The sequence below is a fragment of the Coloeus monedula genome, assembly GCF_965178545.1.
Source record: "Coloeus monedula genome assembly, chromosome: 6".
Lineage (NCBI taxonomy): Eukaryota > Metazoa > Chordata > Aves > Passeriformes > Corvidae > Coloeus > Coloeus monedula.
The window spans coordinates 53,533,680-53,559,379 of NC_138786.1; the positions used below are offsets into that span (position 1 = coordinate 53,533,680).

At 40.2% G+C, this 25,700-nt stretch overlaps 1 protein-coding gene across 1 annotated transcript; it reads left to right on the top strand.

Moving 5' to 3' along the window:
- Nucleotides 1-5,452: 5,452 nt before the first annotated feature.
- On the top strand, nucleotides 5,453-16,492 carry DLK1 (delta like non-canonical Notch ligand 1; the record flags this gene model as incomplete). Its single annotated transcript, XM_082282790.1, has 5 exons — nucleotides 5,453-5,522; nucleotides 6,391-6,454; nucleotides 6,881-7,011; nucleotides 11,381-11,522; nucleotides 15,751-16,492. 5 exons carry the CDS (start codon nucleotides 5,453-5,455, stop codon nucleotides 16,490-16,492), a joined length of 1,149 nt encoding a protein of 382 aa, XP_082138916.1.
- Between the last annotated feature and the right edge of the window lie 9,208 nt (nucleotides 16,493-25,700).

The following is a 25,700-nucleotide window of genomic DNA, read 5'->3' on the forward strand; positions in this document are numbered from 1 at the left end:
AATCCTTGATGGCTCTCTATCATTTCAAACTCCATGTAGATAAAACTAAGCTATTCATTCTGGTATATGTCTGTCTTGCAGTGAATTGTCCATTTTTCTTTATAAATATCCCTTTCAGCCAGAAGACAGAATAATTTATTCTGTCAATTCAGAAAACCTAAGAACATTGTGCCTCAACAGAGAGATTATTTTTCCCTCTCTTGCTTTGTCCCCTGTGTGCACACAGTCAGCCCCTGTCCAGAAATGTAGTCTCAGATCTAGTTATGTTTTATGTAGGAAATAAAATTATTTTTCTAGCCTCAGGCAAGTACTTAAAGATATATTTTAAGATGCAATACTACTAACAAAGCAAAAAAAAGTTCTGTTTACTGGCTGACTATTTAGAATCTACACTTGTATTCACTGCACCAAATGTCTTATACTGCAGGAAAACATAGCAAGGTGATGTGATTTACAAACTGAACATTATCTGCATCTCTAAGCTGGTACAGCATGTTGGATGTATTGGACATGCTATGATAAAAACTTCCCAATTACTATTGACATCTGTCAGGCTGTCAAGTACCTTTTAAAAACCCCTAGGACTCAGGCTTTTTTTAAGTTCTGTTTGCAAGGGAATGTTTGCCTGACCAAAAGATATTGGAGGACCACAAATTATGGCTTTGAAACGGACATCTCGGATAACCTAATCCAAACACCTGCTTCAGGCAATGATGATTTTAAATTAGTCTCCTCATAAGTGTACTTAACGTTTCCTTAAAGACACCTAATTAATTATTTTGCCTCTACCCTGGTGACAAATTGTCATACTGTCTGATCAACCTCAGTGTTAAAAGCAAATGTCAGGCTAAATTAATCTTTCTTCTAAGTACAGTACTGGCCATTACTTCTGTCTGCTACAAGTTTTTGCTTTTTTGTCTTTCCTGTTTTCGCACATCATGATGGATCTATCTTTTATAATTTCCCTGTTTTTATACTTAAAAATCTTTCCACGATTCTCACACTGTCATTCAATGAACCTGTCTATGTTATTCTACACTTCAAGTACAGGCAGCCCATTACTACTATCTAAAATGACAGTGATACTCTTTGAGATCGTTGAAAAATGCCTTTGCTTAGATTTCTTTAAATACACATGTATTCTTATTTTGTAACACCTTTGGATAAGATTTCATTTTTGTTTGCATTAGTGACAGAATCATATTTTCTGAATATATTTTATTTTATGCCTATACTTCTCCAGTTTCTCATCTTTTGTGCTGTGAATAGTAGGATGGAAAAACTACTAGAAGAATAAAGTTTTTTGCTGCTGTCTTGCTTTGCTTTTCATGTATTATTTTCTTGACCCTGTATTTTAATTGCTAAGTTTTTACATCTGACAGAGTAAAGACTCTGAATATTTCAGAGAAGAAATATTAAGAATCTTACTGAATATTTCAAATTTCTACATTTAGGTCTATTTCCTTAAAATATCAAAGGAGGACTAGACTATGATCTCAGGGATGGCAAAATCTCTGACATTCCTAGCACAGAGAAAGAGGAAAATCAGATCTATTTTTTGATCAAGACTGCTACAGACAGTGGAAAGCTGCTCTAGTGATGAAAGTTTTGCCTCAGTCTTCAGAGCAGCCAAGGATTTCATGTAATGTACTTTCCAAAACAGCTGGCAAACTTCTCTGTGCTACAGTAATTGGGTGACTGATAGCACTGAGCTACTGCTTTGACAATAGTTAGAGAGGGAGGCTGTGAGGATTTTCAGTAGAAGGCAAGGGAATGAGTTTGGCTTTAACTTCTGTAAATTACTGCTGTATATTTTAGCTCTACACATTTTGGCTACTGTTCCAATGGGGAAAATTTACCATGCTACAAAAACTATATTTTGGCACTCTCTAGCTCACTGGCAATAGCTGCAACTTCAGTGTGCAGTGAAAACTGTTTTGTGAAGAAAAACTTTCTGGCTTATGTGCCCTGACGCAGACAGAGCTGGACAAGGTGCCCGTCTCCTCACTGACATTGGCAGGCATTCACCTGTTGCCTTTTGCAAGAGCAGAAACATGTTTTTGAAAATGGTATGGTGACAGCAGAAATAATTTCATGTTTTCTTGTCAGTCACCTGCCAGTACAGCACACTGAGTCAGCTCACTGAGGAGCCAGAGGCAGCAGAAGACAAGCTGGCATGGGGGGACAAATGCCACTGTACATCTGGGACATGGCAAGGGTTAGAAGGAAAGGAAAGAGAGGATGTTCTGCTCAAACCCAGCAAGTTTGTAGGCTGCTTCAGCCCATCTAGTCCTAGCACACATAAAGATGGGACAGCCTTACAGAAAGAGTGAAAAATAGTTCCTTAGGGCTCCAGCTGCATCTGATGAGCTTTCTTCTAATGGACAGCACAAGTCTTTGAGTACAAACTTGTAAAACCAGGTAACAGAGCCTAAAACTTTATGCCTGTGTATATTCATGGCTGATGAGATCACTTCAAGGGATGAAGGATAAACATCTCCACAACAGAGTTTCTGATACAGTAATTCAAAAAGTGCCAGGGCACTGCCCTGTAATTGATATTTTTCCCTTTCTCTTTGCAATATGTACAAGTAGTCCAAATTAATCAAAGTTATTTCACCCCCTCAAGTGAGGTCTTACAAGGTTTATGGTTTCTTTGTGACACTGATGATAGCCTCAGATTCCAGCTACCAGAGTTTGCAAGGACCTTCAGGAGCTGTAATGCCAATGAATTGCTCTGTGTTTCTTGTCATTGATGCAGATCCTCAATCTCTACTCACCACTCAAGTATTTTTAGGTGAAGAAATAAATACAATCTTTACACCTTGGATGATCTCCATACCTAGACAGCTATTACATGAGATGCTTTCCTTTCCAGCTTCTAATGCAAAGACCCAAAAAGATAAAAAAAATAAGGTCATCCTGAGTACAAATCACTAAGATCTGAAACACAGAACACAGTTACTGTAATTTTCAAGAAGTATTGTAAAGACAATGGAGATTTGGTTCAGAATGCTTTTGGCAGTAAACAAGCTAAGTAAAAATTATTTTCATCTTGGTTTACTCAGGTGGAAGGAGGAAGAGAAGAGAATTAGCCTGGATTTACAGAATGCTGGGTTTCTGTTTTGAAATTATTTTTGGATTAGTATCTGGGCAGATTCTGTTCCAACAGATAAACTCTACTCTAAAGGAAAAGGATTATGACCTCTTAGAAATAAAATTAGCAAATTGAGTTTAGATAACAGTTGAAGAAAGTAGAAAAGATGGGGAAAATGAGATTTTTCCTATTTTCAGCAATCTAGGAGGCACCCCTGAGACATAGGAGAGTAAGAAATAGAGTTGTTCTAAAAAGTAGGTAATTTTTGCCTAACAGTGTATCTATTTTTAAAAAGTATGAAAAGTAAGGAGAGCACAAAAATTGAAGTTTGCAATGGCCATTATAACACTGTACATAGCATTGTGAGAACCAGATTTTCCTGATGATTTTTTGTAAGATGCCAGTTTTGAACAATACAGCAGGTATTCAGTAGTTATCTCAGAAAATAGAAGAAATGTGTCATCATATGTCAGTGTATGTATTTACAATGCAAATTAGGCAGATAATTTGACATTGATGAGTGTACAGATAAAGCTTATGAATTTTACAGATTCTTTACTCTTAAGGTCTGAAGAAAAAAGAATACAAGGAGAAATTTCTAGGATAGAAGGCAGAAACATTAAAGCCTTCCTTTACTAGTTGGTTGAGAACTAAAGAATGCTTAGAACCCTTTGAACTACCCAGGTTATCTCTTGGTCCAAAAATGCATAAAAGGTCTAACATAGCAGAGCTTCTACATCAGCAAGCAGAGAACTTACCACCTAAGGGAAGAATAAGCAACCTTGGGCCTATCAAAACCTGAGTGTGAACAAATAACTAAGGCCAAAAGCAAAGTGAACAAAGAGCTGCTAATATTTGCCAGACAAAAGCGGAGGCTTACGGAAGGGCAGAGTAAAGGATTAAGCAGTCATCATTACCACTCCACGTTCTCCAGGGTGTCATTGACAATACCCCAGCAAGGCTTGGTCTGGTGAGCTATGGCAAAAGCTGTGATGCAAAGTAACCTTTTCAAAATAATAAGTAATGTTTCAGTAGTAAAAGGAAAGCAAGATAAGCAGAAAAGGCATGGAGGCAAACTGTGCCTATAGAGTCAGATAGGCACAGCTTATCTCAGATACCAAAGCTTCTGGAGGGATTTGAAGAAGCAGTGTCTGCCTCTCACACCTCGCTCCTGAGTGTACTCTTTTAACCCAACCCTCATTTTCTACTCTTCCATTTTCTTTCTTTACTTCCTCCATTCTTGGTTAAAACTAAAAGGCAGCATTGCTAGCAGCAAACCTTTTCAACCTATGTGACAAGATTGTCTTGAAATACCACTTCATGGACTGTCTGAAGTTAATGAGTGCTTTCCAGTGTGTGCATTTTCAGGCAGGTAATCTTGAATTAGCCCATTGTAATTCTAGAGGAAAAGCAGATGGCTGTAGAATTTTCTCACCATAGTATAAGGATCTCTAGTTGCTTCACATAAAAGCAGACAAATTAGTAAATGAGGTCTGGTGGAAGCAAGCACTGCATCAGCAGGCAAAAAATAGGTCCCTCAGGAATCCTAAAAACCAAGCAGAACTTCTTTAAAAGAAGAAAACAATGAACTAGAAGGAAGACAAAGAATAAAAAGTAGCCAGTTTATTTCCTTAAGGGACAGCACAAAGGAAGAAGATATATAAAAGAGAAATGTACAATCACAGAATAAAATGCAGAATTTAAATTGCCTCGTGGTAAAAGTAATGTTTATTTTTGATCTGTTCTGTGACTTCTAAAGATACAATTTGGGACGTTTTGGTGGGGTCTTTTTTGAATTCTCAAGCCTCAGAAACCTAACAGTATCTTACTTTCCCTGCCTTCCCTGGTCTTTCCTGAAAGAGTTGGAGCTCTGATGGGAACGACTGAGAATTCTTTAGATTTCTGAAGACAAGCCCCAGATTAGCTTTTTGCGGACAGCCAGTCTAAGTTTTAGGGAGACCAGAGGCGTGCTTAACACTCCCCCTCGCCCCAGACTTCCCTTCTCCTGCGCCCTTACAGGATTCCTCCCCTCGCCTGCGGCAGGAGACGAGCTGCTGGAGCTGCTGGAGGTGCTGGAGGTGCTGGAGGTGCTGGAGGTGCTGGAGGTGCGCGGCTCCTCCGGCCGCCCCCGGGCAGGAGCGCGGCTCGCAGCGGAGGCGCTGGCCGGGGTCTGCCCGACCCCGTGGGCAGCTCCCCGCCCGCGGGGGGAGGCGGGCAGCCCTCCCCGCCCTCCGTCCCTCCCTCCTCCCGCCCCGTCGCGCCGGAGCCCGGCGGTGCTGCGGGCGGGGGGTTCCGCCTGCCCGGCCCCGCGTCCGCCGAGCTCCCCGCGGGGAGCGGAGCGGGCCCGGCCCGGCCATGGGGCTGCGCGCCGCCGGCATCCTGGGCTGCTGCTGCCTGCTGCCCCTCGTGCTCCCCGCAGCCCCAGGTAAGGCCGGCGGGGCGAGCGCCGGGGCGCCGCGCTCCTCTGCCCGCCGGGCTCCTCCGCCCGCCGCGGGAAGCGTCGCGGGAGGGGAGGCGAGTTGGGAAAGTTTGGGGAGTTTGCCGGGGCCGGGCGGGCAGCGGCGATGACGGGAGCCCTCCCGGAGTCCCTGGATGGCAAAGGCTTCCCCAGCCCTCGCTCCAGCCAGAGATGCTGGTGTCGTCGGGAAGCTTTTTCTCGGCAGCGGACGGGGAGGATTTCTCCTGCCGTTGGCGTAGGGTGTCAGTGGCTAGCGGTGATCTTTCAGAGGAGCATCGCTTGATGCAAATGCTTAAACAAACAAACAAAAGAAAACCTGCGGCTGAGATCTCTTCTCCTTAGGTTTTTTATGCATGATTTAATGAAAATCATTTTTTTCATCTGATGTAGGGTTGAAATGAATGCAACGCTTTTATTGTAAATCGTTTTAAATGGAATTTGTTTTCTGACTAAAAGTACTATTGTGTTTCAAGTAGTTCTGAAACAATGCATTTGCAGTGGCATGTCGTGAAACAACAGTCGTGAATCTGCTCTGACATTACGCTTTTAAAAGGTGTATAGGGGTATTACATACACTTTGCGTGTGCTAAAGTGACTTTGTATTCTTATGTGATTAATTCTTTATGACATTTCCTTTGCCCTGTAGGAACAATCTATAACATGTTCCAGATTAGGTTAATTTGAAATTTTATATTTCAAAAATGTGTTTGAAGAAAAAAGAAATGGAAAATTTTGCAGTCTAGGTTCTTTTAAACATCACTAATGTGTATAGGACACTCTATGGTGTTTTCTGTGCTGATTTTTCTGGTTTGATGTTATAAATCTCTTCTTCCAGGCGTGAACTGTAAAGCTGGCTGCCATCCAGAGAATGGATTCTGTGAATTTCCCAGTGAATGCAGGTAAAAAGATCTGTCAGACAGGGGTATTAGCACAGGAGTGGTCAGCTTCAATAATTCATAGTCCTGGTAAGAAAGATAGAAACTGAAATGGTTTGGTGTCTGAAAATATGGAACTGTGATGAAGCAGCACTCGATTAGGATACAGTAACTGGAATCATAGAGCATGGATGTCTATATACCTGTTTAGTTTACTTTTTCCAGCATGAAGTATTTACATTGATTAGCTTTTTTTTCTCACTGAATGAGATGGTTTTCTTCAGGTAAACTGCTTCTAGTATCCCAGAAGCACTTATGGCGTGCTTTAGTTCAAATAGCACAATTTGGTATACAAAAGTGTATTTATTGTGCCTCAATAAGGGGGGCATCCTTGTAATTATGTTTGTTAAAAATAAACTACGTTTCTGTGTTGTCTTTTATCTCTTTCAGGTGCCAACCTGGCTGGCAGGGTGCACTTTGTAATCAGTGTATTCCTTTCCCTGGGTGTTTGCATGGCAGCTGTGCCAAGCCCTGGCAGTGCATCTGTGAGGAGGGCTGGGTTGGCAGCCTCTGTGACACAGGTTTGAACATCCTTTTCTCTCCTTGAGCAAGTGAGGGGAAGCAGCCCCATCTGGTGCTGGAGACACGCAAAGTCCTTCTGGAGAGCTAATTCTAAAACACTGAATGTTAGCTCCAGATAATGAGGCGCTTCTGGGCAGCGGCACATAAATCTCAAACTTCTATAGTAATTTAGGCAGAAGCAATGCAGTATCTTTTGTAATTGGGCATATGTGTGAGCAAAGTGTAAATTATTCCATTTTAAGCATTGATTATCATGGACAAGGCCAACAAATAACTGCTCCCTTGTTGTCATGTAAGCCCTTCTAATCAAAATACAAGTTGTCTTGTATATATTAAATAATTTTAAATGTTTATGTAGCACATTATATATATATGTATATATGCTATTTTCTCAGTACTTCTTGGAAGGAAAACATTGTGCTTATTTTTTCCTTTACTTAACCCGGTGATGATTCAGTGAAGTAACGTTACTATAACTGAGAAAAAGGTCTGCCTGAACAGGCTGCCACTTCCCCCTCAGGTCTGAGGGGTAAGCACAGCTCTGTGTGCACCCTCTCACCCTTTGCCAGTCAGAATGAGCCAGCTTAGCATAAGCAAGCTGAAGAATTGGCCTTTGTTGAAATGGTTTATTTTGGCTGACACAGGCAAATGTTCAGTCAGAGAGATCTGAGGGGATGGAAACCACATGAGCATCCAGGAGCATGTGGCTGTTCAGCCCATGTAGCTGCAGCTGTGACATGACAGGTGTCCAGGGCCTCATTTGCTCTTCATGCCTTTCAGGCTTTTGTTGGTATATGGCTTATAATTTATAGAGCATGCCTGAGCTCTCCAATATATAGCCAAAGTGGTCATTGAAGACGGTTTGAACCATGTAAGATTTTCAGGATGACTAAAAGACTCAGAAGGTTTTAGGTAGGTCACATCCTTGCAGTGACACGGAGTTTGGTGCAAGGTTCTCAGGTACTCATTTACCTTCTCGTCAGGTTTTGCAGCCTGTACTCACTGACTGCACATGTGAGCATAGAGAGGCTTCTTAAAGTCAGTCCCGGTATGTCTGCGGGAGCTGTGGCAGCAGTGGTGACATCTGTGGTGCAGATGTGACTATAAACGCCCAGATGTTGTTCTGGACACATCTCATATATGTGTTTGTACCTGAGACAGACACCTAGATTCCCATTACAGTTAATGAGGAGGAATAAGTCCTTCTCTGATCTACAATCATAGATTTCTAAAGCTACACAGAACAATCCCCACCTTAGGAGGCTCAGTTCTGTTGCTTATCAGTGAATACAAAGTTCCACATTTTTAAAGGTAGCATCTTCACTGCTACTTCTAAAAGCTTTAATTGCATAGCTGAATTTCTTAGTACTGATATATCTTTGCAATTCTGAGCTTTGCAATTGTTTCCCTCTTGCAACTGCTACTTAGGATGCAAAAGAATGCATTGAAAATTGAACCCACCAAACAGGGTATCCCATGTTTAAGTGCAGAAACTATTATTTCTCTCAACACTCAGAGTCATCTCAGAGTCTTCTTTGCTGATTTGAATCTCGATCCCCATGAAGAGATGCCAAGAATTTTTAGCCAAAAGGACATAACTATCTTTTAATCTGCAGCAATGTTGATAGTCTTTCATCTCAGTGGTTTTACCTACTCTAAATGCATTATTTGCCATAAGGGATCAAGAGAAGGGTGCTCGTCCTCCTCTTCTTGCAACTAGAAGGTTGACACAAATTATTATCCTGACCCAATAAAGCACTGAAACCTCAAATGGGTTAATTTCTCAGGCCCTGATCTCATCATCCTCTTCCAAAAGTCAGTGTCAGTTTCCTGGGTGTATAAAGTCAGTATAGGTAGTTACAATTAATTTAAAGATACCATTAAATGAAACTTGATCAGGTTAGGAAACAGGAAGGAAAAACCTAGAATGGAAAACTGTGGGAGGGTCTAAAGTTCACTGGCCACTTCAAATGACTGAAACATTTGTAAAATAGAGTCTCAGCAGTTTATTTGCTTGCTAAGCATGGGAGGAAAAAGATGATTTGGACTGGTGATGATACCTCTTTTCTTCTGTAGAAAAATTAGTGTACAATCTCCTTGGCTTTGATCATGGAAATTCCTTTCTAGAGTAGTTTTAGATCACCAACTGGTTTGTTAATGCCTCTGATTGTGTAGCTGTTTTTAATATGGGCGGCCTGGTTCTCAGTTCAGGTCAAGAGCAACCGTCCTAGTAATTGAAAGACATGCAGGTTATGGGTTGGCCTTGATCCACTGTAAACATGTAGGGCAGAATCAGTGGTAGCATTTGTGACTATTGTTATTCACATGGACAGACAAGGCACTTGAAGAAAGACATCTGTGAGCTGGTCTTGGTGTTAACACTGCTGGTTAACCTCTTTGCAATGGGGCCTGTCGAACTGAATCATGATGCCATGGCATCTTCTCATCTGGTGGAAACACAGCCTTGAAATCTGGTGTGTGAAGCCCTGGAACCAGGCTGCACAGCACACTTTCCCTCTGCAGCTGATATACGCTCCAGAGCACAGGAACTACATCAAACATTGACCATAACAAAGAGAAAATCAATTTAGTCAATTTGTTTCCAGGAAAAAATGACAGCCCAGTCAGAGTATTTGATCCACCTTGCTAAATCAGATCTGTCAGCTTGTCACCCCTGGCTGTGCCACGCAGTTGTGTTAGCTGGTCTGTGACCTCCTATTGGAATCCTGGCCTCAGTTTAGCTAAAAAGCCAACATAGAGTGTGAGCTGGGAGTAAATTGTCCTACTTGTCACTGGACTGCTTTGCCAAGGGCACATGTTGGTAAACTCATCAGAGTAGAGTCTAATGCCCATGCTATGAATGCATGAGACAGGGGCTAAAAATCCTGCTGTGACAAACCACTACTACTGAGCATGTCTGCCTCATAAAAACACTCAGTGATTGTTTCATGTATTTAGTCTGATGCAACTATTAATTAATGGGTAATGGGATTGAGGCCACTAATAATATATGTGTAAAGGTAACATCCTTGTTTTGAGTTTTCATCTCAGTTACCACTTGGTTGTTGGCCTTTTGAGAGGTAAAATAAAGAAAAATAGAGAAAACGGCCTAATTGAGGTAATTTATGTATTCTGTTTTAAAAGAACCTGGTAAAACACCCTTTTAAGATGTGTTTTAAATGTAAATATCTGACATAAATTATTGACAGTAATGTATATATATATATATATATATATATATATTCACATACCTATTCACATATATATATTTCAGAGAGTTGCCATGCTCCTGCATCAAAGTTCATGTTTTTTCCTCTGTCAAAGTACAGGCTTTATTAGCTGCCTTTAGAGTCTGTGAAAATAGCTGTCAAACAACACTGCTCCAAAAAGCACTCAAGATTATTTTGGTCCTTGTGAAAACTGGAGCTTACACTCAAAGTGCTTGTTGCACTTGTTGCCTTGCAATGAGAACAGGCTAATACATTAGGAAATAGAACCTTTTATCCAGGGAAGATTGTATTTGAAAGCTAAGGCTGTTGTTTTGCTGTGGTTACAATTTTGCAGTACCTCATGATATCATCTAAATTTCATGTTATGCTGTTGGAAGTAAAATATAAATGCCCTTAAATCCCTTTTCATCTTCTTAGAAAGTGTGTATATGTGTGTGTGAGGCATCAGATACCTTCCAGTCAGCACTTCTCTGCAGCTGCTGCAGTAGCTTGCTAAAATATGCACTTGTTTGTTTATTTAGTTTTAATTATTTAAAAAATTCAGTAATCATTTGAGTGGGAAGTGGCTCAGCAGGGCAATTGCAAAGAAAATGAGATGTGTGACTTTGGGTCCAGACATCATAGAGCTATGTCTTCTGGTACAGTTATGTAAGGGTTGAATGTAGCCCAGCCAAAAGATGAAATTTTAACAGATTTTTTGTAACTTGCTGATCTCTGTTTTTATGAAACATTTGTTCATAAGCAGATAATGATATAGGTAGGGAGCAGGGAGAATTCCCAGTTCCTGATTGCTTTATCAGAATTCTGCTCATGGAGAAGCCAAAATTGTGAAAGTACAGCTAGACTATGTAGAAGTTCCTTCTCCCATACTAATATTTTATTTCTAATACTACTTATTTATAGAATGGAGCAATTCAAACACATTTTTCAAGCAGGAGCTAGAAAGAGAGAAATAAGCTGAAATTGCTTGCAATAGTTGAACAATCTGAACTCCATTTTAACAAAGGGGGAATAGATCAGAATTTATAAAGTGTGGAGTTAAGTATTGTTAAAGCTATATTTTATTTGAAGTGTTGTATATAATTTACTGACTCTTTCTCATTAGATTAATTGAGCCCTGTTGGGTTTTTTTAAACAGATATTCACCCATGTTCTGCAAAGCCCTGCACCAATAATTCAACATGTATAGAGACTGGTGATGGAGGATATATTTGTCTATGTGCCCAGGGATTTACGGGAAAAAACTGCCATCTCAAAAAAGGACCTTGCATTATTAATGGGTAAATATTGATTTCTGACATGCATTTAAAATCTACACTTCTATTATTCAGAATTCTTTGCTAAGTGGAAGTATGTCTGTGCTAGAATACATCATGCTTCTGATAGTTGCTGATATTATTATCAAACTTTACAAATCCGATCTATTAATATTGTAAAGACTTAATAGATTATCAGTGTAACTCTATGTGCACAAGTTGAGTACTAAAAGTGCTAATTTGCACATTTTATTGTGGTGAATTTATGCCTTCTCGTGATTTTTGTAAACAAACTTGAAGTGACTCCCATCCTGCATTCTCACCTCTGGTGAGGGATAACTTACACAAAGCCTAACAAACAGTAGTCAGCACACAAGCTGTCAGCATGAAAACACCAGTATGTCCTTTTTTCTTAACCAACATATAATAATATGTCCATAGTTAACTGAAGGAGACACTTCCATCAGAACAGGGAGACCATTGCTCTCTATCCTCTAAAAGAAATGGATCATTAAGGACAGCAGTGCCAGTAGATTGAAGGAGGTGATCCTTCTCCTCTGCTCAATCTTGGTGAGACATATCTGGATTGCTGGGTCCAGTTCTGGGCTACCCAATATAAAAAGGACACAGCCATACTGGAATGAGTCCAGTGAAGGGCCACGGATACAATTAATGAATGGGAACATTTCTCCTATAAAGACATACTGAGAGCTGGGTCATTTAACCTGGAGAAGAGCAGGCTCTGAGGAACTTACCCATGTGTGTGAGTACCTGATGAGGGGAAGCACAGATGACAGAGCCACACTTCTCATAGAGATTCCCAGTGGAAGGGCAAAAGGCAATGGGCACAGACTAAAGAACTTCCAGCAAAGTCACTGGTAGAACTGCTTTAAAAAAGGAAGACCTTTCAATGTTATAGATAATGTGAATTGGGGTTTCTCTTGAAATCTAGAAGCATATGCTTCTAGCTCATCAAAGTTCTGATCCCATAAACTTACAGAATGCCTTTCTGATGGATACAAGCTTGGTAAAACTATCACCCTAAAATCACTGTTTTCTTTTAGGAGATTGCCTTCTTGTTCTCTAGATCTATATCGGTGCCCTCTGGTTCTCTTTTTGCTCAGCAATAGATAATTATGAGTATTCAGATCTATCTTATGACTGAACCTTCCTGAAGACTTGTACAATCTCGTTTAAGGAACATTAACACCTCTCACTCTCCCTGGCAAGAATTGCCATTCTTTCACAATTACATGTCAGTAGAATTTTTTTGCCATTGCTTTTAGTTGGGGGATACTCACACAGTTCTGTCTGCATTTACTTTCAGCTTCTAAGATAGCTACTCTCTTTTGCCTATTTTTCTTCACTGACAATGAGGAAATTTAAGTTCCTTGAAAGAGTCATGAATCACATCCAAGCTACTTGCCTAATATAGGGGATGTGAATAGCTTTTTCTGCTTTTCATCTGTAGAGCAAATATTTCCGAAATTCAATGTGGACATATATACTAGCTATCCCAAAAAAACAGGTGAGTTCCAAAAATACAGCATCAACAAAATAACGCAGATTAGTCCCATGTATTTCCTTAAAACCCTTTTGGTTTTAAATTGCTGAAACTACTTTTTTTTTGTGTTGGTACTCTGTTTTTGGACTGAATGCTGAACTAGTCTGGAAATCATGAACAATTTTTCTCAAGAAAGCAACATACTTGAGATAGTGATTCTTTTTCTCTAGGAAGCTGTCTTTTTCAGGAAAATGAGTAGCAGGCTCTGCAAATCTGCATTTAGTTCAAAAAGACAACTTTGTCAGCATAAGCACTCCATGTCTGCTAATAATTCACAGTCCACCAGAGAGTGCATCCCACATCCTAGAGAGACCTCATCAGATGGTGTCATTTCATTCACATCTCACTTCCTCTCAGTTCCTCTCTATCTCAGTGGCATTACTGCCAGCTTCTTAGTTAATATTCACAGATGGAACCAGGACAAGTCACAAATCAAAGTGTTTATTCTAGTCTGTTTACATATATCTGCATTAGTGAACTCTGTGTGATGTTTTGAGGTTTTGCTTTGAAGCAGAGGAGTGAATGGTACTTTCTAAAAGAAACCAGACTGTCTGGGAAGCAAAGAAGTGGAATGGACAAGCTTTCCACAACTAACCGTTCATGTACTACACCTTGCTGTGTTAAATGCCAAAAATGCAAAGTAGCAGAATTTATTAAAGGAAATTAATATTAGGGCTTGATTTATTTAAACATATTTAAATTAGACAAATCCAACTCTGTTAATAATAAATAAGGGAAATTTTCAAAATTCTGCCTTTTTCCCCTTAACTGTTTTTTATGTCAATATTTTACATTTCTGAAAGGTTCAGAAAAAAGTTTACACTTATATTCTCCAGCAATTTCTTCCCATTTCCCTAGAAAGTACTGAGATTCAAGCCAGCCATGAGGGTTCAAACTTCTACATATTTTCATATGCAAACCAGCTTGTCCAATTTTTCATGGGACCCATAAAGGTAAGGGAGGGTGCTCGACTCTCTAGGAAGGCCATAACCACTCAAGAACAGTACAACTCCAATTTTCTATTTTGCTTAAAAAGACATAGTGGCTGGATAATGTTTTGAAATTCCTTACCTCAAGTTGTCACTAACAATGTCCATGTCAAAGTCCAGTTTTGTTTTCCCAATACTGCTTCCAGACTTCCAATATGTTCTTTTAGTAGCTTTTTTCCCCAGCCAGCATCTAAAATGAAGAACAGTACTAGAGGACAGAGCAGTTAATTTGGAAGCAGCAGAAAACAGACAGATGATTCCTCTGCCACAATGTTCAGTCTCTCCTGATGGGTGGCCACCAAGTGTTTCAGTCCCCAGTGAAGCCAGAGGTGCTTGGAGCAATCTCTACTGTAGATAGTCCCAGAGCAATGGTGAATAGCCCAGCCCGATTCTGACCGGTGATCAGGGACCATTTGTAGCCAGGAGCTTAAATTTCTTCCACAGTCATCTCATTCAGACATCAACACATCTCTTAAATCCCTGTGTCCCACCATGGAATTCCGTAACAGCCCGTTGCTACTGACTGCTGCATATATGAATTGTCTGCATCTGAAGCTGTGAGGTTCATTACCACTGGGACTTTGCCCTGGAAGTGGGGGGCCTTAAATAACAGCTTGGACTTTTCAGCTATCAGATGGTACTGTGCTATATGTTTTCAGGGATACATAAATATTAAAAAAAGTTCTGTTGTCAAAGAGGCTTGTCCTAAGCTTTACCAAATATTTTTCATTTCTTACAAGGTAAGTTTTAAAAGCTTTGTTCATATGTGATGAACTGCCATGAAAGTGGGGTTTGAGGTTTTTTTGTAAACCTGGGACCCAGGAACCCTTGTCAGCCAGCAGGGACAGCTGAAGGACCAAGTGCACTTTGCATAGATCCCCTGAATGGACACATTTGTGCCAGTCAGTGGGTGGCCATATCTTTCGGCATTACACTCAGTAAGGCACAGTTGCATTGTAAAGATAGAAAAGATCTCTGTTAATTTACATCACTTAAAACGTAATACCAGGCTACAGCTGGGAAGTACTAAAAGAGTTTGTAGAAATACTTGGTTTCCTTTAGTACTGCCTTCACATTACAGCTGTCTTTGCCCAGGCTGAAATTCTCTTCATTGATATTTTTTATTGTAATTGTATCTATCAAAAATTTTGGCTGAACAGCAGTTTATAGGAAAGTATCTGTTTGCTTCTAAATTTTTTGTGTCATGAAACCACCGGAGAGGCAGAATAAAAACAATCAGCTTTATGTCTAGCCCCTGTGGCAGTGTTTTGCTCTGCCAACACAATATATAGATTATTTTAGGAATAATCCGGTAGAAAGGGAGCAGCCATGCTGCTCATGTCTTTGTTCTGTCTTGTATGAATAGTTGCACAGCTAAATAGCTCCAAGCATATAAAAACAGTGAGAAGCTTAATTTGAATAAATGTTTGAAATAATTTTAAATTCCTTCACAGCTCTTTGGGTTGAATTTATATACTGGTGTACTAATCCTGCTCGAAGGGTCAGCAGAAGATATTATAATCTGTATTGACAAAGCTGTTGAACAAACTCATTCTTCATTCAGCTTCACTGACTGGTGGATTTGCATTCGGAATGGGCTCTTCTAAAGAAAACTGGCTCTTTTTATTTTATAAAGTGTTTCCTAATAGTTTCTTCCATTGGACTTCAATTTTGTCTCTGTATCTGTTATCTATCCTAGTTCTCCCTGCCAGAATGGAGGAACATGTGTTGATGACAATGGTTTTGCACCCCATGCTTCCTGTCTGTGCCCTTCTGGTTTTGCTGGCAACTTCTGTGAAATTGACAGAGACGACTGTGAATCCAACCCATGTGAGAATGGAGGAACATGTACAGATGTTGGTGTGGGTTTTAGCTGTTCTTGTCCCCATGGCTATACAGGAAAGCTCTGCAGCAGCCGTGTCACATTCTGTGCAAGTGGCCCATGTGAGAATGGAGGGACTTGCCGTGAACATCCCCAGGGAGGGTTCGAGTGCGTCTGTAAACCAGAATTTGTTGGCATGACCTGCAAACATCCCAGCAAAAACACAAGTCTCTCTGGAGTGAATATGGAGACAAAGCATATGCAGAATTACAAGCCACCCTCAAAAGCTCACCACAGATCAGTGCATCAACAACAGGAAATCCTGAAAATAACAGTGAAAGAAACAATCCAAAATGCAGATCCCTTATTGAGTAGAAGCCAGGTGATATGTTTTGTTGTGCTGGGCTTGCTTACATGTCTTGTTGTCTTGGGTACAACTGGGATTGTTTTTTTTTCAAAATGTGAAATGTGGCTTGCTAATGCCAAATATAGTCATCTCCTGCGCAAGAAAAAGAACTTTTTTCTGAAGTCTAACAATGGGGAAAACCTCTCAGTTAATATTATCTTCCCAGAGAAGATCAAATTGACTAATTACACTAAGAACTACACTGCCATCTAGGCCCTTGAAAGCCAAGCAGCATCTTGCAACTTTTCATAGCAATATGTAAAATTTGTTGCCTGTGGTTTGGCCTCAGTATTTGTGTGTATATTTGCTGTAAATTGCGTTGAGTGATAGTGAAGAAATGTAATGTATCTGTCTTGCTAAGGATTTTTTCATTCCCCAAAATAAAAGGTAAAAAAAATAAAATTTATTAAAGAGCAAGGAATGTTACTTTGATTCCTTTTCAAGGCAGCTATTTTTTGTAAAATAAAAAATGACTTATCACTGGAACTGTACTACAGCTTTCTTGTCTTGTGCATTGTTTATCTGCCAAGTACAGTACTTGCAAATTAGTAATGTTTTTTTGGTTTTTTTAATAAACAGGATTTAAGGGCTATACTTGTTTATTTATTCATTTCTAAACCTTATTCTACAGCAAAGTTTGCAGCAAGTGTCCATGCTGAATTCTTTTGCTGTATCTGACAAAGGCTTTAGAGATGCAACCAGCAGGAGCAAATTCACACTGATATCTCACCTATTCAGTCAGTGTTGCTATTTTTTACATGCTTATAAGAGAGATTCTATAGAATCTTAGAGGTCTTTGGGATATTAATTTCAGGTTAAAGGTCTCTTGCTTGAAATGCTGCATCTATAAATTGTTCTTTTAATCTATTTTAAAATGTTAAAAAGGTTTTCAGTGTCTTCCTTTTTAGAGACCTAGTGGGCATTTAAAGGATCAGATTCTGACTTTTCTATAAATACTCCTTAAAGAACTTTGATGAGAGAAGTTTCCTTCATGACTGTGTCATGGGGAGAAATGAAAAGATGCCATGTGTCCCCTGAAATAGGACAGCTGCTTTTAATTCTTCACTTCTGCTTTTTCTGTCACATTTCAAGGAGAGGACAAGGTTTTCAAGAATCAAAAGCAGCAGTGGCAAACAGGCAAAGAGTCGTGAAAGCCATGAAAATGGCAGGGGCCTGAGGGCATTAAGAAGTCTTCATCTCCCTGAGGAGCCTCCTCTGGGGCTCTCGCCCACCTCCTGCCCCCAGGTCCATGTTGGGTCAGCCCAGTGCTGTTGGTTCTGGTCTTAGCTGTGCTGTAGCCATGCTGGGCTCCACCTCTGCCTGCAGTTGGTCATTGGACTACCTACTGTGGGTGGCCCATCTGCTGAAAGGACCCTTTGGACCTGCGCTCTAACCCTGTCTTTGGCCCTGTCTGCTTTTGCTCCTGCCTGGAGCCCATTGATGACCCCTGTCCTTGTTCTCCACTTGCTGTGTCTGGAACTGCCAATGGGCCCCATTAACCAGCACCAGCTCTGGTGATGTGTTCAGCTTCTGTGAGCCTGTGCTGTTGGTGAGGCCATGGGTCTGTCCCACACTGGGGTATGACCCTCCTCGGTCTCCCAGCTTCCTTTCCTAAATAGCCAACCTGACACTGACTGCTCCTTGTAAGAAAAACAAACAAACAAGGAAACCTCACCAAAACAACAAAACCAGTCACTTCCAACTGCAAGTGCCTAAAGGTGTCTTTAACTGCAGTTATGTAACAATTTATTTCCCCAGCCACCCTAGATAGGAATGATTAGCAGCTTCTTCTCAGCTCTCTCATAACTATGCTATTCCCAAATCCATTAACAGCTGCTCAATTAAAAAAAAAACAGCTTTAAAGCACATACATGGCATTATAGTAGGATTTTTTTTGTTAAATCTCTCTTAATTGCTATGAGTATATAGCAAGTTTGCTGTACTGCTGGTAATATTTGCACATATAGCATTACAATGTAGTGCTAAGAGGAAAAATGGTGTTCAGATACTACTGCGGAAAGTGTTGATTTCTAGATAACAGAGTGAAAATTTTAAAGGAAGAAGATTGTCCTTCTCAAAGCTCTTGTTGGCAAGACAAATATTCATCAAACCCAGCAACTTCTCAGCCAGTTGTAGTGAAGTTTGAAGGAGACCTACCAACCCACATGAATGTAAAACCAGGTAAGCAGAGTTGAATTTCAAGCCATGAAACGTGAGTCACAGGAGTTGACACACTTCTTTTAAACCAATGTGTTTTAAACATATAATTCAGTACTGCGCATTTTAACGTGATTAGAAATATGTTAGGGTCAATTTGGAGATAATCAGAAACATGCATAACTCCACTGGGTATTTTCCAGCTTTGATTCAAAACCAGTTACAACTTCAGATATCTGCTGGGAATCAGTGGTTAAATTCCTGAATCGCCAGTACACCTTCCCCCCACCTTTGAGCAGAGGCTCCCCTATCCCTTAGAGCTTGGCCTGCTCCAGGACAGAACAAGACTTTAAGTAACAAAGCTTTGTATTTTAAACATACAAAATTTAGGAAATTATAATTCATATTTATAAATTGTCACCCTGTTTTTTGGCCATGGTGACCCAGTTGGCTGTTCCTCCATCACAGTGCATTTCTTCATATGCAGACAGAAGAGCATTTTTGAAGAAAAGGTCGTTTGCACAGCATGGAAAAAGAACAGATTTCAACTCCCAGTATCCTTTCTATCATTGGTGATGCGAATGAACAGTATAAAAGACTGCTATTGTCCTGCTACCTTCTCCAAAGGGAAAAAGTGTTACCTTGAACAGGAAAGTCTGAAGAAAGTAGTATCTGTCTTTAGCTTCTCTGTTCCGGAAAATAATTAAACGTGTCTGTTTGTTTTTCATATCTGTGCTGTTAGTGTCATGAATTACTCCAAAGCCTTATCACCACATAAGTGACAGACAACTGGAATGATAAAAAAGATTATGGACCAATAGCCTGCAACAGGTCTCCAAAGCAAGAAATTTAAAACAAGCATTGTGCATAAACACTGACATAAGAGCAAAGAGAAGACGCAGCAGTGATACCACTTCAGTTTCATGTTAATTCTACATATTTTTTATCAATGGACAAAGAACAATGTATCTATGATACCCATTGCCATAGGTACTAACCTATGTTGCCATGTCTCACCTTTTGATTTCTGTATGTTCTCCTTTAGTCAAGCAATGATGCCTCTGAGATTCAAACTTGTCCCTGCCTTACTGCCTGTGTAAACAAAAAAATAAATAAGGACAACTAGTTTGAGGGGTGGGTTGGGACAGTGGGGGAATATATTATTATATTATTTTTATTTTAGCTACCTCCCTTTGAGCCATCTTAGCATCTGCTCCTGTTAACAAAAGACCAATAGATGTTCCACAAATATCTGGTTTTTAGAGACAGGTTGTGGATGTTTTTTCTGGTTTGGTTTGTTTTGAGTTTGTTTGGGTGGGTTTTGGTTTTGGGGTTTTTTTGAGGGGAGGATGTTGGTTTTGTTTTTTCTGGGGAGGGGGGACATTACATAGCTGTGGTGGGGGAGAGGTCTGTCTGCTGCAAAAGTAGAACATATGAAGTACTAATTCCACTGAATTCTGGACAAGGATATCTGATTAGTGAATACATACATGGCTTTTCTTTTTGCTACCGTTCTTGATATGGGTGCATAAACCAACAATGTATGCATTGCTTAGGATCAGTAAGGATTCCATTTGGAAGTGCTGAACCATCTGCTGATGATATATCCACAGCCCAGCTAGTTTGCTCTTCTAGGTTGATAATATGAGGTTCTGTTTTCAAAGAAATATTTAGATCCAGGTGGACCACGGTATTTCTATTTAAAACAGACCTTCAGCTTTTGAGAGTGAAGCAGTGTTAAGGACCTGGCTACAGGAAAATGTACAAACCATCCCTGAAAACAACAGGGCAGCTTTCACTGGCCGAGTACAATACTTCTCACAACTATGTCATTCCCTCTCCAAGTTCTCAAGTTTGCCTTGGCAAATTTATTTACTACCACAGCCTTAAGGGCAGAACAATTTGCTACAGATATAGGACACTTTTTGGTTTTGTAAATACAGGACTTTCCTGGCAGAACTACATGCATATGCATCCAGAGAACATGAAATCATTGCACATGTACTATACATACATTGTGTATTTTCCAAAACACATCTCATTTACCATGCATTTCTTGTGAATGAGCCATGGACAAATCCTGTGTTCCTGGAAGTCACACAGCCTAGGAAAATATCCAGTTATGACTGGCTTAGGTGAAAGAAGTGTCTTGAGAGAAGACTTTTGTAGTTGCTCAACCCGTATGGGAATCAGCACAAAGGTCCACAAAGACCGGGAATCTTTGTTGCATCTCTGTGGCCATTAAATGAGTGCAATCCAGAAAATGCACTGGGATTTTGCCCCTTTTAAAATCAAGAAATATTTTGAAGTTTCTCTTAATTTTATTGAAGGAGGTGAAGATACATTTTAAAATTATGATAATGAAGGTTGTTTTAAAACTTTGCAAGAGGGAGAATAATATTTCATGTAAAGAGGAATATTTCAGTTTCAAATATAAACTGAACTGTTGCTCTGGGATTTGAAGGGGCCGTTGAATTAATTAATTTTGGTTATTATCTCTAAAATTCAAAAGAATAATTTTTCTTCCATTTCACTCCCCTGTAGGTCTTTGAGTTGGGGAACCTGTGCCGAAGCTCATATCTGAGGGTCTCAGAGAAGTCCATGGGTACACAATGAAGAATCGTCCTTGTCCATACCAATTGAAACAAATTCTACAAGCACAGAGTAACACTGTTATATTTTCATGGTCTCTTAAAGGCAAGTCTAAGCAACTTCAAAGATGCTAAAGTATGAAAGTGATATAATATAAAGAAGGGGGAATAAGCCAGGCTTAGTGAGGAGTTTTTATTAGACCAAAAATGTTTTTATAACGTGAAGCTTGGAGCAAAAATACTGTTTTATTCTTCATCTCTCTGTCCACTTTCCTCTTTCAAAACAATGTCCTATTAGTTGCAGCCTTCTACTGTGTCTATCCGCTTGATGGCAGTATTTGAACACAGAACCGTCTAAATTTCTTCAATCCATTTCCTTCGCATTTTGCATCGGAAAGTTTGTAACCCGTTCGCGGTGATTGGTTATGGGAAAATGGCAAAAAAGAGAGAACGAGAACATGCCAGCAGTCCTTCTGTAGGTAACCATTGCTCCTGACATGGTGAGCTGCAGCAAAACCACTTCTGCATCAGCACAGAAAGACAGCAGTGTTTCCCCGAAGAGAATTACTGTTCTCTTTTGGAATTAAACTGAAAGTAGAATTTAGCCATTTTTCTAACTTGTACATGGCTTTTGATAGATCAAAGGCAGACACTGTGCACTTTTAAAAGTGTTTAAGGGCAGTGTTGGATAGGGCTTTGAGCAATCTGTTTGTGTTCCTGACCACAGTAGGGGAGATAGTACTAGATGGTCTTTAAGGTCCTCTCCAACCCAAGCCATTCTAGGATTCTATGATATATAAAGAAAACTACATGAATGAAAGTAGCTTAAATGAACAGTCACTGAGAGGAAATTAAGAATAATGAAAGGAAAACCAAGAAATTATTTTATATAAATTCAGCTAAATGAAAAGATTTTTGGTACACTGGTATGCTCCTAGCCTCTCTCATTTTGCTTGACTATTTTTTTTAACCCAAAAGGGCATGCACAGCAACTTTGTTAATAATCGAATATCCATTCTTATGCTACTCACACCGTATGGTGAGATTTTTATTTGCCTGTCTCTTCCTAAGGTGTTCAAATTGGAAAAGGGAAAATATGTGTTTTAATTTTGAAAAATCTTTTTTGTACCAAATTCAAGGACACAACTTCACCCAGATTTTCAGAACAGATGCAGGCACATCACAGCTTGCTGGGAGCTGTGCATCTACAACATTTCCAGCAAGAAATAGTTAATATTTCAAAAGGCTAAATAAATTTGGACTTATTCCATTCTACTTTCCAGTGTTTAAATTACGGGAAGTATTACAAGAGTCCTGCATTTTATCATGGGCAAATGTAAGCTTTGAAGGGATTCCTGCCTTTACTCTCACCTGTGCCTGTTTTTCTTCCTAACTAATGGGACTTAGAGGACTAAGGAGATCTGACTGATCTGGTGGCTGGGAGCCTAGATTGCTGGGAGATATGAGAGGCAGCCTGTTTTCAGGGAGTGTTGGAGTAGTCCCTGTAGTTTTGAGCCCAAGAAAGAGTTAGTGATGCCTCCTTGCTGAGAGAGAACAAAGATTGCCTGGAAGCCAGAGATGAAAGCATAAGGATCACGTGTGGGCTTACTGTTGGGAAAGAGCCATAAAGGGACCAAGTCTGATGTGGAGCCCTGTCTGAAGCAGTTTTTCTTTAGACAACTTCAGGGCTGTTATATTCTAAGAGATTAGCTCAGCAGGGGAGATCTTAGTTTGTGCTTTATAGGAGCACGTGTGAGGTTGAGGGAGCTAAGAGGGAGAAGCTGCAGCTTTATCAGGTTTGTTCCGCACAGCTGCCTGCAGGCCCAGTCCTGTTCTCCCCTTCAGAAAGCTGGAATTGTCCAATAGTTTCAATGAAACTGCTGCTGTTACCTTGGGGTGTTGTCTTCCTTTTGAATATCAGTCCTTTTGATATTTTGCTCATTACTGCACGGATTCTGCATTGATCTTGGCTGGAGATTTTCATTTTTCTATCCTACGGTTATGCTCTTCGTTAAAAAAAAAAAATAGTACTGATGAGTGAAAAAGGGTGCAAAAAATTCAGGCTGTCCCCCAGCCTCAAGACTTTCCTCTCCAGGGAAAAGCTTAGAGATTGTTAGCTCTGTTGGCCAAGTTACAAAATTTTGACATGCAAATGGCTTTCCAGTAGCTCCTTCCAGTTCCTAAGTAGGTGGATCCAGGGTGGTCATGTCCATTGATATCATTTCCAGAAGCATGAATTTGGGGAAAAAGGGGCTCCTTTAAGCACACTAGTGTCTTAAATCCATCTGTCTTGAGAGCAACCACAATGGCATGGATAAAAGTAAACAAATAAAGTGGTGGTAGAGCATTTAGAATGGAAGATCACATCCAAATCGATGCAGCCATAATCCACTAACAACTTTAGCAATGGGCTTCATGTTCTACTTAGCAGAGGCACACAAAAAAAGGAGAAGAAAATGGAGAAATAGCCTACTTTAAAGAGACAATGGAATGGTGAGTCCAAGCATTTTCTTTGAGGATGTGAAGTAAAACAGTGGGATGGTCTCCACAGAATCCCAAGACAGAAGAGGAATGAAGGCCACCCAGTTAACCTGGAAACAATGAAAGTCCTCAAAGTCCTTGTCGTTCTAGCAGGCGTGACTAGCTTCAGGCAGGGGAGGAAATCTAAGTAGGTGGCATAGCTAGAAGAAGCAGGGAATTTAGGCTTTGTTCTTTTCTTCTGTTCCCCCTGAGATGTGCTGTTTAGATTTGCCATACTCTACCCAATTGCTTACAGGCGGCAGGGCATGTGTGACCACTACATGATGATGAGGAATTCAACATCCTGGTATGGATGAGTGTCTACCATCCATTGCACAGTTTAAAGAGAGGCAAGAAGTGAGGAGGCTGAAATGGGATTGATGATATTTCAGCAAACATGATATTCAGCCTGCCTGAGGTCCTTGCTCATGAAAAGGGCAAGTTGGAAGAAAACACATTTGCAGCTTAATTCAATGATATTCAGCAAAGACTATCCTAAATAGTGGAAGAGCTGTCTGTATCCTGCCTATAGCTAGGCAAAAACAGTGTTGTTCCTTTGGGTAGGACCATGATGTAAGTCTTTCAAAAAAGCAATTGTAGCTTAAAAGGATTCCTTGCTGTTCTTTCTTCTCTCCAGTCTTTGGAAGAACTTGATGTAGAGGAGACAAAATGTTATTGAAGCCTGTGGTACAAACCTTGGAGCATTAAACTATCAGCTTAAATAGGTCTTCAGATGTAGTCACATAATAAACACTTACATATGTTCTGTCTCTTGTGGGCATTGCTGAGTTTGCAAATGAGTGAATTTCCACTGAAAACTTCCAGCTAAGGCTGCCCACAAGCCTCTGTCCAATCAATATTCATGTTTTTTCTACAGAAATGCATATGCCCTAAAGTTCCAGTGAACCCAATTGATTGTATATTAAAAAAAAAAATAGAACACTTTGAACACGGACATTGTGTGCTTGAATGTTTGCAAGGTGCTTTAGCAGGCTATGGCTGTGGCAGTGAGTGATGCTGTGACTAGATGGTGCACTTGCCATATCATACATAGAAACTACAAATGGAGTGGTGATAGCTGCTTCTTGCCCAGGTATTTGTGAAAGCTCTGGTGATGATTACTGTGTGCATATATGTCTTTGTCTTTGGGGGAGGGTAATCACAGCTATGGGATAAGGGGGAACTCTGGGGTTTGAGAATATATATTAAGTACATATTAAGAATATCTATTCAGTATAATAAGTGCAAACCTCCTGAAAAAAGAAAAAAAGAAACAAACAGCACAATGACTAACAATGCACTCACAACACACCATAGTATTTCTGTCCAATCATCCAGCAAGTCTTATTCACTATTATTTATGCTGTCTTGTTGGCATTTATACTGTAAATCCTGCCTGCACTGAAACTTGTCTGACAATTCTTTCTATGAGCCTGGGCTGGGGCTTAAATAGCAATGCCTGATGCAAATCATCAACATTCAGTTTTCCCATGCTTAGTCTCTGGCTCAGACTAATGTTGTTTTAAGTCTCAGCAAAAAAACAGCTTGGTTTCCAAGGATGAGAAGAGATTGTCTCTTCTACTTGTTATTTAAAAATAATAATCTGACAGTCATGTTGAAGCATAACAGCACTATTCTGAAGGCTGCTCATACAGACTTGATGTCCTTTTGACATGAGTTTTATGGGGCTGTCATGAATTTCTAGTTATTAATGCAATAGTTAAAACAACAAGCATGAGGGGAGAAAACCACCAGGTTTATTGGAAACAACTATTCCATGTAAATATCAAGCTTTTTAAAAGTAGAAGTACACCTCCTGCAGGTCAGAGATCAACCCTCGCAACGTCTTAGAGCTTCTGGCTGAAGTACATCCCCTCACAGATAACAAGTTGTTGTGCGTCAATTGCCCTGGTTACAGGCTGCATGAAGCTGCCCAACATGGAGCAAATAAAAAAGTAATTGGAGTTGTTTTGTCTTCCACTTCCAGTGAACTCTGAATGCCTTGTGCTTGTTGTGAGCTGCCAGTTGCACATGATTACAGGAGGCAGCGGGCTGTAGTGTCCTATTCTCCTGCAGGTGCATGTGGTTCCCTGTCCTGAGGTGGGATGGACCTCAGATCCTTACTCTGAATTAGTTCCAGTGGCAGAAATGGG